Here is a 13,797-nt window from a genome sequence, read left to right as displayed (position 1 = left end):
CTGACAAATGGTTTACACCATACATTGGCCGGTTAGGCTGCAAATCTCTTGAGATAGTTCAGATTCTAAAAGTTATCTAAAATCTTGATTATTATTTTTTGGCTTAGCTGTATTCTAGTATATTTTAAATGGAGTAATATTAATAATACTAAAGTATTACATTGAAGCTTAAGTACTACTAAAGTACCCGCTAGCTCACTGTACACCAGAGGTCGCAAAAAACGCAAATTTTCGGCTAACCATACCCGTATGCAAATAAGTTTCGGATGACCATGACCAACCGTACGAGGCTACGAAGTAGTAATACTTGTGTCTTTTCTTAACACGACTACTCGTATTATACATGTACTACAAATAAACGGTAAAACGACCGGTTTTTTCTTCCACTTGTACTACATGTAGTATATTTTGACTGTGTTTTAAAAGGCTGATAAACAAGAAGCACGTTGCATTTGCCGGCTAACTGCGTGTAAATGTGCTGTAGATAGAAAGCTCAGCTTGTCAGTGTACCCTCCCCCTTTTCAAGCCATTTAGTTGCGCGTGGCGTCGAACGTGTCCTTGACCTTGTCCATGAAGTCTTCCGTGTACAAGTAGTGGTCGGGAGTCACGTTGGAGCCGTGGACGCAGATGGCCAAGTCCTTGGTCATGTGGCCGGCCTCCACCGTCTTGATCACGGCGTCCTCCAGACCGAGAGAAAAGTCAATGAGCTCCTGGTTGCCGTCAAGCTTGCCACGGTGGGCGAGACCACGCGTCCAGGCGTAGATCGAGGCAATAGGGTTGGTGCTCGTCTTCTTGCCCTGCTGGTACTGGCGCCAGTGACGCGTGACCGTGCCGTGAGCAGCCTCAGCCTCCACCGTCTTTCCATCGGGAGCAACCAGCACACTGGTCATCAGACCAAGCGAGCCGTAACCCTGGGCAACAATGTCCGACTGGACGTCACCGTCGTAGTTCTTGCAAGCCCACACGAAGCCGCCGTCGCTCTTCAGAGCCTGGGCGACCATGTCGTCGATCAGACGGTGCGTGTACGAGATACCAGCGGCGTCGTACTTAGCCTTGAACTCGCTCTGGTACACCTCCTCGAAGATGTCCTTGAAGCGACCATCGTACTTCTTAAGAATGGTGTTCTTAGTGGACAGGAACAGGTCCTGGTTCTTGCTCAGAGCGAAGGACAGACACGATTTGGCAAAGCCGTAGATGCTCTCGTCCGTGTTGTACATGGCCAGACCCACGCCAGGGCCCTTGAAGTCGTACACCTCGAACGTCTGCTTCTCACCACCGTTCTCGGGCGTGTACACGACCTCGAACTTGCCCGGACCAGGGGCGATGAAGTCCGTGCTCTTGTACTGGTCACCGAAAGCGTGACGGCCCACGACAATGGGCTTCTTCCAGCCCGGCACAAGACGTGGCACGTTGGAGATGACGATGGGCTCACGGAAGACCGTACCGTTGAGGATGTTACGGATCGTGCCGTTGGGCGAACGCCACATCTTCTTGAGCTTAAACTCCTCCACACGCTGCTCATCCGGAGTGATGGTCGCGCACTTGATGCCAACGTGGTGCTCCTGGATGGCGTGGGCAGCGTCGATGGTAATCTGGTCGTTGGTGGCGTCACGGTGCGGTAGACCCAGGTCGAAATACTCGATGTCCAGGTCCAGGTACGGGTGGATGTACTTGTCCTTAATCTGCGACCAGATGACACGCGTCATCTCATCACCGTCAAGCTCCACGATGGGCTTGTGCACCTTAATCTTCTGGCTGGTGGCGAAGCCGCGGCGCGCAGGAGCGGCCATCGAACGGACGGTCTTGGCGAACATGACGAGATCGGAGGAGTTTGGTCTTCTGCTTCGGATTGAAGAGTGAGAACGATCGGGGGAGAACCGCACGATCCAATCAGATAGTATTTAGGCAGATAGTAGTCGCCGAGCTGTAAATGACAGAATAAGTGTGCAATCACCCGCGAGCTTAGAATATTTCTATCAAACAAGATGTCTTAGGAAAAGAAAGTAGTACTTTTCTTTTTTTTCATTTTTTGATAGGACGCCAGGTTTGATTACAGAAGTCGTTCCCTTTTCTGGCAACGAAGTACGTCACACAATCATCTTGGGATCAGATGGAGACGTTGATTGGCCAAGAGCCCGCTTCAACGCGTTAAACCAAATGCAGCGCAAGATGCCACATTGCTCCCAGCCTCTCACATTGACTTTCCTTGCTATTACCTTCACCCTTCATGTGATTTCCCAACCATCTTCATGCATTTACATCCACACTCGGTCCTGTATGTATCTCCCTGCCTACCCTTGAGTGCTGTTCCCTAAATAGTCTGGGACTGTGGCTCTGTCGGCGTACACGGCGCGGAACCTTCCGGACTACCGGGGCTCACAGGCACAGGTGGAGGACTGCCAGGACTACCCACGCTCTGTGGACTCCTCGGAGATGCCGAAGCAGCCGAGCTCGAAGCTGGAGGAGTATCTGATCCATTAGCCTTGGACGGAGACGTCTTCGAAGACGTCATCGAGTTCTGCTTCGAGCCAGGAGACAACGGCACGCCGTCCCCATCGCCAGACTCCTCAATGTAGTCCTCCTCAACGAACTCTTCGTCTTCATGGATGGTTCCTTGCTTGAAGTTGCCCGTCTCTTCATCAAAATCCATGTCAGCCATCTCTGGTTTCCAGTCTCCCAGTCCTTGGTACGAGAAGCGGTCAAAGTGCTTCTGTTCAGACGGAGACGACGGCAGCGACACGGGCGAGTCCGGCATGATCTCTTCACGTGCCTCACGCATCTTAGCAATAGCGCGAGATAGGTGACTCTCATCAGTCACGTCCTCCATGCGATGCGGAGGACGTGGGACTTCCATCTCCATCTGCAGTAGTTTATCCCAGTCAATTTCTGCAAAAAACGGATGCTGTTTGATCTCCTCAACGCCGTCAGGTCCACAGCCAAGACGGTTCTCCGGGTCTTTCGTCAGCAGCTTCATAATCAGATCCTGAGCTTCCGGAGTAAAACGATCACTGAACTCCGGCTCCTCCTTCAAAATCTTGTCAAACAGAATAGTTGGCACATTGTGACGAAACGGCGAGTCGCCCTGAATCATCTCGTACGCCAAAATACCCAGCGCCCACCAGTCCACAGCCTTGCCGTAGCCTTCCTTCATAATCAACTCGGGCGCCAAGTACTCGCACGTGCCCACAAACGAACTCGTCCTTTCATTGTCATCCATCTCCTCCTTCGACAGACCAAAGTCCGTACACGCCACATTGCCGTCCGCAGTAATGACAATGTTCTCCAGCTTCAAATCGCGGTACAGAATGTTCGATGCGTGCAGATGCGCGATAGCGAGAAGGATTTCGGCCAGATAAAACCGAGCGCGCTTGATACTGAAGCGACCACGACGTCGCAGCACCTGACGAAGAGAGCCACCGCTGTAGTACTCCATGACCATGTATAGTTTGTCCTGGTTCTGGAAGGCGTACTTCAGCTGGACGATGTACGGGTGGTCAGCCTCTTGTAGGATACGGCGCTCTGCCATCGTCTGCGTGACCAGGTCCTTGTTCATCACCCACTCCTTCTTCAGAACCTTCATAGCGTACAAGTGGCCAGCGTCTGCGCCGTCCTTCTTCAGCACCAATAGCACCTTACCACAGGCACCACGACCGATGACCGTAACAAGCTCAAAGTCGTTCACAGACATCTTGCCGGGCTTGGCTGATCCACTGAAAACACTCTCCTTCTCACCCGTACGGACAGCACGTGGTCTCGACCAATGGATCAGTGAAGGCAGCGCGCGACACGTTAAACAGAGACGCACTTGGCCTTCGTGACGTGTGTTTTCTACCGTCGAACACTTCTCGCAGCATGGATTCTGACAGGTACGACAATGCCGGCGCCAACGACGCATGTTGAATGGGCCCTTGCACAAGTAACAGGCCTTTTCCATACCGCTATTTACGTTTTTCACGCGGAAACCTGACCATCTCGCCTTAAAGCTTGCGTATACTGAGGACACGACAGTCTGGAGCAAGTCCACGTCCGAATTCGCGCGACCCGCTGACAGTACCACACAGCCCAATGGCATTTCTCGTGACTTCATGCGCTTTAACGCTTTTAAGCCCTCCGGTGATGACAGGTAGGCCAGACACCACTGCGCAATCATCTTCCGTAATGTATACGAGTCATCTGACGAAATGTGGTGTGTAGACTGCAAGAAGACGACTCCACTAATGTGACGCTGCATCTCCTTCATGTTCGACCGCAAAGCTTCCACCAATAGACTGCCACCGTCCCGATACGCCACGATAAACACGTGCGTAGCTCTGGAAGTTAACACGTGGTTACGCCAGCCCGTCATAAACCGTTGCACTGCACTCCTCATCTACAATGGCAGTAGAATAACGAATATCAGTCGTCATGTCCTTCATAAAGTACTCTAAAATAACAATACTTACATCAATTTCTCCGGACCGCATGGAGTCCTTGAAGATGTCGTCGAACACGACGATACCCAGTTTATCTTCTTTGGCCTTCATTATATATGGCAGCATGGATCCCAAGCTGCCTTTGAAGATGCCGCCACCTTCAGACCCTGACCGAACACAAAGCCGTGCACTCCAAATGCCTGCTGGAGACCCATCGCTGTCGCCGATAAACACCACGAGTCGGTCGGAGAACAAGGCCGTTCTGGACAGGAAGACGCTGCACTGGATCGTTTCGTCGTCCTACAAATCATATCAGACCAATTTGTAAGAGATGTAGCCATCTTGAGAAAGATCTCGGCAGTCACACTTACATGAGACGTAGTGACCTCATGGAAGGTCTCCATTAGTGTCTGCATTTTTCCCTGTACGTTCTTTGTGGCAGCTTCCAGTAGACCACCCGGAGGCGGTAGTGGCGGCTCTGGAGGCTCCACATACGAGCTTCGAGAACTGACTGCGGGTGATGGACTGCTATCTGGGTCGTCCTCCCCGGCCACCGAGTCCTGTCGCGCGCGGTTGTAGCGACTGCTCTCCGAGTCATCGTCATCACCCTCGTGCTCCGAGCGGTCGTCCTCGCCTACCGAGCCGGTGCTGCGGCTGAAGATGCTAAAGTTGGTAGTGAAGCTCAGACCCACGCTCTTGCGTCGCACTGCCTCGCGGATGTTGCTCATAGCTGCCACGGGAGACTTTTTCATGCTGTTTGCTCTTACGGACGTCTTCACACTCGAAGAGAGCTTCTAGAGGCGCAGACGAACAGTGGCACGTCCCGAAGCGAATTCCAAAGCGTTCGTCACGTGCGAGCCCTTTATGGATAGCGAAGACGCTGCTGCGCTCGGAGCAGTGCTGTGTGTCCTCGCCCTGCGAGTGGAGGAGGCCAGGCGTCACGTCAAAATAAGCGCGTCCAAGCGAGTGTTTAGCAGCCTGCAGCTTCGTCTGTGGGGAGAGAGGCTGGTGCAATGGGGGCGTGTTAGATAAGCTCTTGGTTTGATTTGACGTTTGTAAGGTCGGTGGCCTAGCCCTCTCTGTTGCAGTTGGTGGAAAAATCAGGAGTTAGATAAAACGCACAGGATTGGTGCAAAAGGTCGACAGTGAAGCCATTTGGGAAAGCTGAGTTTATGTTGCATGTGACTTGATGGTGAGCGTGCATCAGCTCGAACAGCTTCATGAACAATATTATTGGCGCAAGCTCTGGGTCGTTTGCCAAAGTGAAAGGGAAACACATAATTGTAGTTCTGTAGACGTCGACAATATTTACTCCTTTGAAGTGAATTATTACGTCAAAACTGTACTACGTGTAGTGTATCATATTCGGAAACCTTTTTTTTCTCTACATGTAGTTGAGTACGGGAACGCTTTATTCGGCGAGTACATCCCTCGCTTCTTCTGATAAAAGGGTGATTAAATGCCTACAGCACATCGGGAGTCGCTGGGAGCCGCTTCAAGTGCTGCTGTTGGAACTTAGCCATCACGTCTACCCATCGACTGTACACGCCTATCTGTGCAGATATTAAAGCAAGAGCACTGAAGCCTTCATCGCTTACGCGTAGCCCTGAAAACCCAACAAATGCCAGTGGCAATTCCAGCAGCTTCTTAGCTGTCGAGAGCATTGTGCTGCGGTGCATCATGTGATCTAACGGGAACGCTAGCAGAATGCTCAACAGCCAGAAACCGTTGCAAATGCGTCTCAATCTTCGCATGAGTGGCTCTCGTGACGATGCGCCCAATACGCGTGTGCAGATCACGACGTAGTTCTCCGTTAGGTAGAAGAAAAAGAAGCATAGGATGCGCAGCCTTCGCAGCACCCGCACTCTGCGCAGGGGCTCTCGAACATAGCGGAATATGTCCGCCATCTCTAAGAACTGCAGGAAGCGGAAGAACCGACGAGCGTCACCGAAAATCAGCTCCACTCGGCTTAGTGACGTTATCGTCCTCCTTTTCCAGTCCGGGGTTACCTGTATCTTCAACTCATATGGCGCTGACGTCTTCTTCGACCCATTATCACTGTGCAGTGTGTGTGTCAAGGTGGGCTCACTGGCATCCAGCTTCCAGTGTTCGATCAGTGCCCACTTCGAGAACTTGGAACCATATTGCAGCAGACGGTAAAGCTTGCTGCGGCTTTCTGTTGTCACTCACACCGAGTGTCAGCACATACTTTGCGTACATACATCAACCGGTTTAAGATTCGTACCCGTCGTGGACAGGAAGAAGACGACCTTGGCCAGAGCATCGTCCGCGACCTCCATCAAGCTGTTGAGTTTCCGGGCTGATAATTCTCAAAAAGAATTGTTTTTATCCACTCAGTATCACAAATTCTGTTTAGCCGGATTACAATATGCATAGCCGCAGGTTTCAAGCACTGGGGGGAAGCACACGCTGGAAGCTAAAGCGGCGGACACTGGGGCGATGGCTGCGGGCAGTGGACTGACCAAGAACCAGCGGCGGCGACTCAAGAAGCGTGCGCAGAAGCAGGCGGAGGCTAATGGCGTCAAGATTGAGCCCGCTTACGCCAGCAACGGCATTGCGAAGACGAAGAAGGAGACGGCTGTTGCACCCCCTCTAGATGTAGAGGTCGAGTACGTGAGCGCCGATCTAAGCAAGGAGCTTGCGCTTCCACAGGATGACCCAGCTTATGAGGAAATGATGCGCGTATTCGGCAAGTTCTCGTCCGCTGAAGAGCTTTGCGGCGCCACGGACAACGAGGTGCGTTCAGACTACAGGATCTTGGCTGTTTACCCATTAATTGATGAAGTTTTATTGAACATTTAGGACGGTAAGGACGACGACAAGGAGGGAAAGGATGATGCAGAAGGAAATGAAGATCAGACGAAGGAGGAAGAGGAAGAAGAGCAGGTTCTGTCCAGGAAGGCTCGCAAGAAGAGCAAACGACTGAGCGTTGCCGAGCTTAAGCAGCTGGTGGTCTATCCGGATGTAGTGGAGGCTCACGATGTCACGTCAGCAGACCCTCGCCTGCTCGTGTTCTTAAAGTCGTATCGTAATACGGTGCCCGTGCCGCGCCACTGGTGTCATAAGCGAAAGTATCTTCAGGGCAAGCGTGGCTTCGAGAAGCAGCCGTTCCAACTACCAGAGTTTATAGCTCAGACGGGTATTGCTGAAGTGAGAGATTCTGTCGCTGAGGACGATGAGAAGAAGCGAAACAAACAGCGAGCTAGAGAACGTGTACAGCCCAAAATGGGGCGTGTGGATATCGACTACCAGGTGCTGCACGACGCATTCTTCCGCTTCCAGACCAAACCCAAGCTCACGCAACTGGGTGATGTGTACGTCTACTTATTGGCAATTGTAGCTCAGCTTTATCTATGCTGAGTAACATTGACCTTATGTCGTAATTTTGCTTTCACTTTGCAGGTATTACGAAGGCAAGGAATTTGAGGTAAAACTCAAGTCTAAGGTGCCAGGTCAGCTCTCAGACGAACTCAAGGCAGCCCTCGGTATGGTGGAAGGCGTGCCTCCTCCGTGGCTATTGAATGTACAAAGATATGGCCCGCCGCCAGCATACCCGAACTTGAAGATTCCAGGTTTGAACGCGCCTATCCCAGACGGCGCAAGCTTTGGATATCATCCTGGTGGATGGGGTAAGCCGCCTGTGGATGAGAATGGTGTGCCTCTGTACGGTGACGTCTTCGGCAAGCCCGCGGAGTCAGAGAACCAGGTAAGAATTGTTGAGGTGGTGCTACTTCAGAATTGGTGGTTCAAGAACGATTTTGTGTGCTGCAGGGAGAGGACATTAACCGTGAACGATGGGGAGAATTTGAAGAACAAGAAGGTGTGGACTCCATAGCTAGAGGATAGCTGTAAACTTGCAGCTAACGCTCTTATGAAAAATGTAGAAGAAGAAGAGGAAGAAGACGGAGAAGAGGAGCAGCCAGAAGGCAACGTGGAAGGCAATGACGACGCTGACGGTCTTGACGCTACTGGCTTGGAAACTCCCCTTGTGGACGGCATTTCAAGTGTTGCTTCGGGCCTCACTACACCTGGTGTCGTGGATCTGCGCAAGGGTATCCGGTACGTTAAAATTGTAACTCTTTGGCTACTTCTGATAACATTTTGCTAACCTGGTTGTATGTGGCTATGTATCTAACAGAGGAACAGAGACCCCCGATGAGCCACAGCAGCTCTACACTGTGCTGGAACAGAAGGAGGTGCGATGCATCGTTCATTACTGTTGTGAAGGAGTAGACAGTTCTTACACCCTTCTCTTGTAATGTAGACATCGGTGGGTACGTCGCTCTACGGCTCAGGGCATGCATACGTTGTTCCCGGCGGAGCAGAGGAGTCGAGCGGCACACGATCGGAGACTGGTCGTGTTCGACGTCGCTTCGAAGACGCGCCTCCGTCCGAGTCTGCTAACCCTGCGGAAGACGAAGACGAGGCCGCTAAGAAGAAAAAGAAAGCCAAGACCGACAAGAGCAAGAAGCTCAAGGATTTCAAATTCTAAGTGCAGGTATCTCACGAGCTTTTGCAGTAGACAGCGTACTACGGACTTGACAAACCCAACCCGGTCTTGACCTTTTGACTACAGAAAGCTGCGCTGTTGCCCTGTGTACTGAAGCTGTTTAAATAGAAGTCTCCTATAGAGGTGGTAGTCCCATGGCCTCGCGCAGTTCCATGATCTGCCGTCGCTCCTCTGGGGGCAGCGACTGAATGATCTCAGGAGCCAAGTTCTGTACCTGTTCCAGTAACTCTTGCTGCTCGGGGTCCAGCTTCTCCATTAGATCGTTCGACACGCCCTACAGTTGAAGCATCAAAGTGTTAAAAACCTAAAACACAAAGTAAAAGCCTCGTAGACATCGCGTACGATGGCATTGATTGGGGCAGATGCTGACGCTGCGCGCTCCTTGATCATTCCGAGTCGAAGCTGTGCCTGGGCGACAGCGCGCGCCAGCTCCGGGTGGTCCTGCAGCAGTCGACGCGTCTCCGCTGGATCACTCTCATTACACTGCTTCAGCTGGTACACGAGCTCGTAGACCTCGGCGTCCGTCAGGTCCTTTACGCTCGTCGCTTTGGTTTCCATTTTATCGATTGAATACATGTAGAGGTATTCGACCATCGATATGACATATCAAAGGTTTACCCAGCCGTTACCCTAAATGGTGTGTCATTCGTGTAACTTGTGTTGACGACCCACCGAATGCTGCGTGCATCTCAATCGTCGCTTCGGTCGCTGCTCCTCCGTCCACGTCGTTTCAGCACCGTCACCCTCGAAGCTTCAGAAGGCGAGATGAACGTGACTCGCCACAACTTTTCGAAGCACTTGAAAGACCTGCAGAAGGATCTACAGCTACCAACTTGCCGCTTGGTCGCCATCGACACGGAGTTCACAGGTTTATCGCCCAATGAGCTCGAGCGCGAACAATACCTAGACACGCTGGAGGAGCGTTACCACAAAGTGAAGCGTGCAGGCGAGAGCTTCCTCATCACGCAGTTTGGGCTCTCCATTGTGCATTTGGATCAGAAGGATCAGTTCCACATAAAGACTTGGAACTTTTACGTATTCCCAAGACCGTACGGCTCGCTGGACGAGCGCTTCTTGTGCCAAGCCTCCAGTCTGCAATTTCTGTCGGAACACGGCTTCGACTTTAACAAGTTCATTGGAGATGGCATCCCATTCGTGAATCTAGCCAAGACTCCAGCGATGAAGAAGCGTCTGCAGCGTCGTATTGACGGACTGACAAAGGTTAACAAGAACTTGCAACTATCGGACGATGGCATGGCCTTCCAGAAGGACGTTAAGCAACAGCTGGCTAAATGGATCGCTGGTGGAGCCAAGAAGGGCGAGAAGCTGTTTGTGCCCACGAGGAACTCGTTTTACTCCATGATCGTGCATGAGACAGCGCGTGCCAAGGCCAGTTATCTGTACTCGGAAGCTGCCGACGGTGGCGTGCAGGTGTCGTATTTGTCCAAGAAAATGAAGGATGAACTGATCGCTGCTAAGGTGAAGGAGATGAGAAAAGAGATGGATGAAGCCATTGGCTTCTCCAAGGTGATCGAGGCTCTGAGTGAGAGCAAACTGCCGGTGGTCGGACACAACGCTCTACTGGACTTTGTGTACGTCTTCCACCAGTTCTGTAAGCCCCTCCCAGAGACCTTAGCGGAGTTCAAGACGCAGCTTCTGGAGCTCTTCCCGACTATCTACGACACAAAGCACGTTACTTTGCGGTCTCCTCTTGGCGAGAAGCTCAAGTCCACGGGTCTATCGTCGCTGTTCGAGTACATGCGTGAGAATGTCAAGCCGGAGCCTGAAAGTCTCATCCCTTCAGACAAGCGCTTCGATACATACCGTGAGGCTCTTAAGGCTGAAGCTGACGGCAACGAGAGCTTGCTGTGCCACGAGGCTGGCTTCGACGCGTTCATGACTGCTGTGTGCTTCCTTGGTCTGTTAGCTCACGACTCCAAGGGTGAGTTACCTGACCAGCTCGTGCCTAAGGAAGGCAGCTCGGCTCGTCTTAAAGTGCGTCTGGAGGAGCTGGAGAGCTTCAAGAACCAGCTGAACCTCATGATCTCGGACCAGAGCTTCCTGGACCTTGGCAATGTTGAACAGACGATCGATCGCGCTCGTGTGTACCGTGTAACTAGCACTACTAAGCGCCGGATTCAACATGTACGCATGGAGGACGTGTTCGAGTCGTCCAAGGTGCAACGTATCGTCCGTGAGAGCGACCAAGACGCGTATGTTGTGCTCACGGAGCCTGCAACAGTGAACGACGAGGTGAAAACACAGCTGGGCTTGAACATCTCCACGTACGACGAACATGTAGCTGCTGAAGCCGAGACGGTTCGTGAGAGGAAGGAGCAGGCAGATCTTAAGCTGTTTGAGAAGATCTTGGCTGCCCGCGCCTCAACATCAAGCGTAGAGACGAAGGAAGAGACATCCTCGTGGAATAGCTGCACGATTTCGTAGACGTAGCTGGTAATCCGGTTTCAATAAAGTTGCGGAGTAATATCAGCTGTGCACCGTAACTTCCGGCAACTTCACAAACTATATCTTAGATTTGTGAGGAAAGGTACCTTGTGCCCATCACCGTCCTCCCTCGTATAATCTTTGACATACATCAGAAAAATCGACATTTTATACCTGTGCACTCTTTATATTTAGAGCTACATTTAGAGATTGCAAATGACACGGTTTCGTCTACCAAAAATGTATTATGTACCCGCCATATCAGCAGATAAGACGGGTTTGAAAGACCACAAATGCAATAAGCAAGTGAGTTTTGTCCTGTTAAATATACCCCATTTCGACGAAATTTTCAATGATAGTTAATGTATCCAGCCGAGACTAGTTTCTCGCTTCCATTTTTTTTTTATCATATTGCAGCTCATTGAGTGTTAATCATATTGCAGCTCATTGAGTGTTTTGAGCGAAGTGAGGTTTGAGATGAAGGATATTCACGACACTACTACCGCTCTAATGCTCTTTATGAGCGAAGCTCTTGCGAACTACGAGAAGGATATGGTCAACGTTCGAGACGCGGTCTTTAAAGTCCTGATTCAGGATATTAGGAGAGTCGCCATGCGATCTCAGTATTACCTCACAGTTCAATGTCTGGACAAACCAACCGAGTCGGCCTGGATGTCGCTGTATTTGGCAGGCAACGACAAGAACTTCTTGAATGCGACGAGTTTGACCTGATTTGTATCTACCGCTCATTTATAGGAGTAGAAAGGAAGTGCTGGTTTACTAATGTAACAGGGCTGCGTTCTCTCCGCTGCTTCCGCGCTTTGCGCGTTTCAAAACAGGATCTCGCCTCCATCATCAAGAGGGTGTCCTCCGAAGCCCCAGTATCTGCATCAAGTACTGGGTCTCGTGCTATGCTTTTATGTGGGCTCGATGGGGAACTCCACGCTGTGTCTGCTCCTTGGCGTCCCGCCGAGCACGCTGGTACGCATGCTGCAAAGGGTCGAGGAAGCAAGAGCAGCGACGCTAAAAGGCTACGGTCCTGCACGCATCGCGTGTCCATCATCTGCTAGGCAAGCAAAGCTAGCTCGTTTAGTGGGGACTCGTGAGCCTCTGCTTAAACATACATTTGGCTTTATTGTTGGGAAGAGCCTTCGTGTACGGCTTTAGAATAGCTACAATGTTTGTATTGACGTGTTATCGGATCCCTACTGTTACCGTTGCCAGGTGATGCAGCCGTCCAATGCTGACCTCCAGAATGTCATGTACAATGGCTGGCTCCACGCCGGTTTTGGTACAGGGACGATCTGCTTTGCAGCGGGCGACTGCATCATCTGGAGCCGCCATAACTGCCCAGGTTCCTGGAATGACTCGGATACTTCCCTAGGTTTTCAAAACACGTGGTATCCGACTCTGCGGCTGCATGTTGACGCCGGCATCATCGATCACATCCAACCCGACCTGCGAAACGCCGCCCTGGCGATGCACAACGCCATCCCATCGGTGCGTCAAGTGGCAGAGTTGGTCCAGAACGTGTACAGTCAGCTCAACCTTCCGCTGTCCTATGATCCCGAGCTCCGTGGCCTGCGGATCAATAACATGTTTTACTCGTACCAGCCGGTCTAACACTGAAACAAGTTCTTTTCGACATTGTTAATGGGCTCCACCAAACCATATGCACCACTTCGAACTCGGACGGACAAGTCTGCGCGGTTTCACTCAGCTCCTATCTCTCCGATGTCATCAGCGCTGACGAATCATCACTGCTTAGTGCCATTATCTTCCGGGCTGGGGTACCACTATACGCTGCTGCTGAGAAAGATGTCTGCTCTTCGCTAGAGTCAACCTCTTTAGCCAGTGGTTTGGCGAGCGGCGCGAGTATTTCGTACTACGCCGCATCATGCTGCGTCTCTGGGCTATCAAAGCTCCTACCAGGGAACCCGAAAAAATAATATGCGTAAAAATTAATCCTAATTTTTTAATTTAATTATTAATTTATGGCTGTCCACAACGGGAACAACCCCAATTTTGAGTAAGGTCTAGTCCAGTTACAGCGTGGGGGTGCGCTGAACGTCGCGGAAAAATTAGCCTGCGCTGAATTTAGGTCGCCTGATCTCGAACGGTCGTCTTCAAGAGCCGCCGAGAGCGTTCTATTGTGAGAGCGGCGTTCAAGAAACGCAATTGCGCTGCGTCGACGTCGCGTACATCCCGCCAACGTCTAACGAGTGTGAGCGCTTCTTCTCTCTCGCTAAGCTGGTGCTGTCTGATCTACGGAAGCGAATGTCTCCAGCCAGGCTCGAGATGATAATGTTTCTGAACTACAATCGTGACTTGCGAAGTTTTGCAAATAATTAAATTATTAATTTTCTCAGTTCACATCGATGTATTAATTAAAGTATTGCATTTTCGGGT

The 13,797-nt window shown here is 51.3% G+C and overlaps 6 protein-coding genes across 6 annotated transcripts; 2 read left to right on the top strand and 4 right to left on the bottom strand.

Annotated features, from left to right (window-relative positions):
* Positions 1-374: 374 nt before the first annotated feature.
* On the bottom strand, positions 375-1,846 carry PITG_07056 (isocitrate dehydrogenase, mitochondrial precursor; the record flags this gene model as incomplete). Its single annotated transcript, XM_002904976.1, has 1 exon — positions 375-1,846. The coding sequence occupies one exon, from the start codon at positions 1,812-1,814 to the stop codon at positions 531-533; it is 1,284 nt and encodes a 427-aa protein (XP_002905022.1).
* A 465-nt stretch (positions 1,847-2,311) lies between these two features.
* Positions 2,312-5,164, bottom strand: PITG_07055 (ribosomal protein S6 kinase, putative; the record flags this gene model as incomplete). Its single annotated transcript, XM_002904975.1, has 3 exons — positions 2,312-4,369; positions 4,443-4,712; positions 4,784-5,164. 3 exons carry the CDS (start codon positions 5,162-5,164, stop codon positions 2,312-2,314), a joined length of 2,709 nt encoding a protein of 902 aa, XP_002905021.1.
* A 711-nt stretch (positions 5,165-5,875) lies between these two features.
* PITG_07054 (uncharacterized protein) lies at positions 5,876-6,712 on the bottom strand (the record flags this gene model as incomplete). The annotated part of the gene is made up of 3 exons (XM_002904974.1): positions 5,876-6,444; positions 6,502-6,588; positions 6,658-6,712. 3 exons carry the CDS (start codon positions 6,710-6,712, stop codon positions 5,876-5,878), a joined length of 711 nt encoding a protein of 236 aa, XP_002905020.1.
* A 160-nt stretch (positions 6,713-6,872) lies between these two features.
* On the top strand, positions 6,873-8,925 carry PITG_07053 (uncharacterized protein; the record flags this gene model as incomplete). Its single annotated transcript, XM_002904973.1, has 7 exons — positions 6,873-7,169; positions 7,236-7,747; positions 7,836-8,139; positions 8,205-8,253; positions 8,318-8,492; positions 8,572-8,629; positions 8,698-8,925. The coding sequence occupies 7 exons, from the start codon at positions 6,873-6,875 to the stop codon at positions 8,923-8,925; spliced, it is 1,623 nt and encodes a 540-aa protein (XP_002905019.1).
* Positions 8,926-9,058: 133 nt separating this feature from the next.
* PITG_07052 (uncharacterized protein) lies at positions 9,059-9,501 on the bottom strand (the record flags this gene model as incomplete). The annotated part of the gene is made up of 2 exons (XM_002904972.1): positions 9,059-9,217; positions 9,286-9,501. 2 exons carry the CDS (start codon positions 9,499-9,501, stop codon positions 9,059-9,061), a joined length of 375 nt encoding a protein of 124 aa, XP_002905018.1.
* Positions 9,502-9,618: 117 nt separating this feature from the next.
* Positions 9,619-11,388, top strand: PITG_07051 (Poly(A)-specific ribonuclease PARN-like protein; the record flags this gene model as incomplete). Its single annotated transcript, XM_002904971.1, has 1 exon — positions 9,619-11,388. The coding sequence occupies one exon, from the start codon at positions 9,619-9,621 to the stop codon at positions 11,386-11,388; it is 1,770 nt and encodes a 589-aa protein (XP_002905017.1).
* Between the last annotated feature and the right edge of the window lie 2,409 nt (positions 11,389-13,797).

The sequence above is a fragment of the Phytophthora infestans genome, genomic scaffold (assembly GCF_000142945.1).
Source record: "Phytophthora infestans T30-4 supercont1.10 genomic scaffold, whole genome shotgun sequence".
Taxonomy (NCBI): Eukaryota; Oomycota; class Peronosporomycetes; order Peronosporales; family Peronosporaceae; genus Phytophthora; species Phytophthora infestans.
This window is presented reverse-complemented; position numbering and strand designations above follow the sequence as displayed.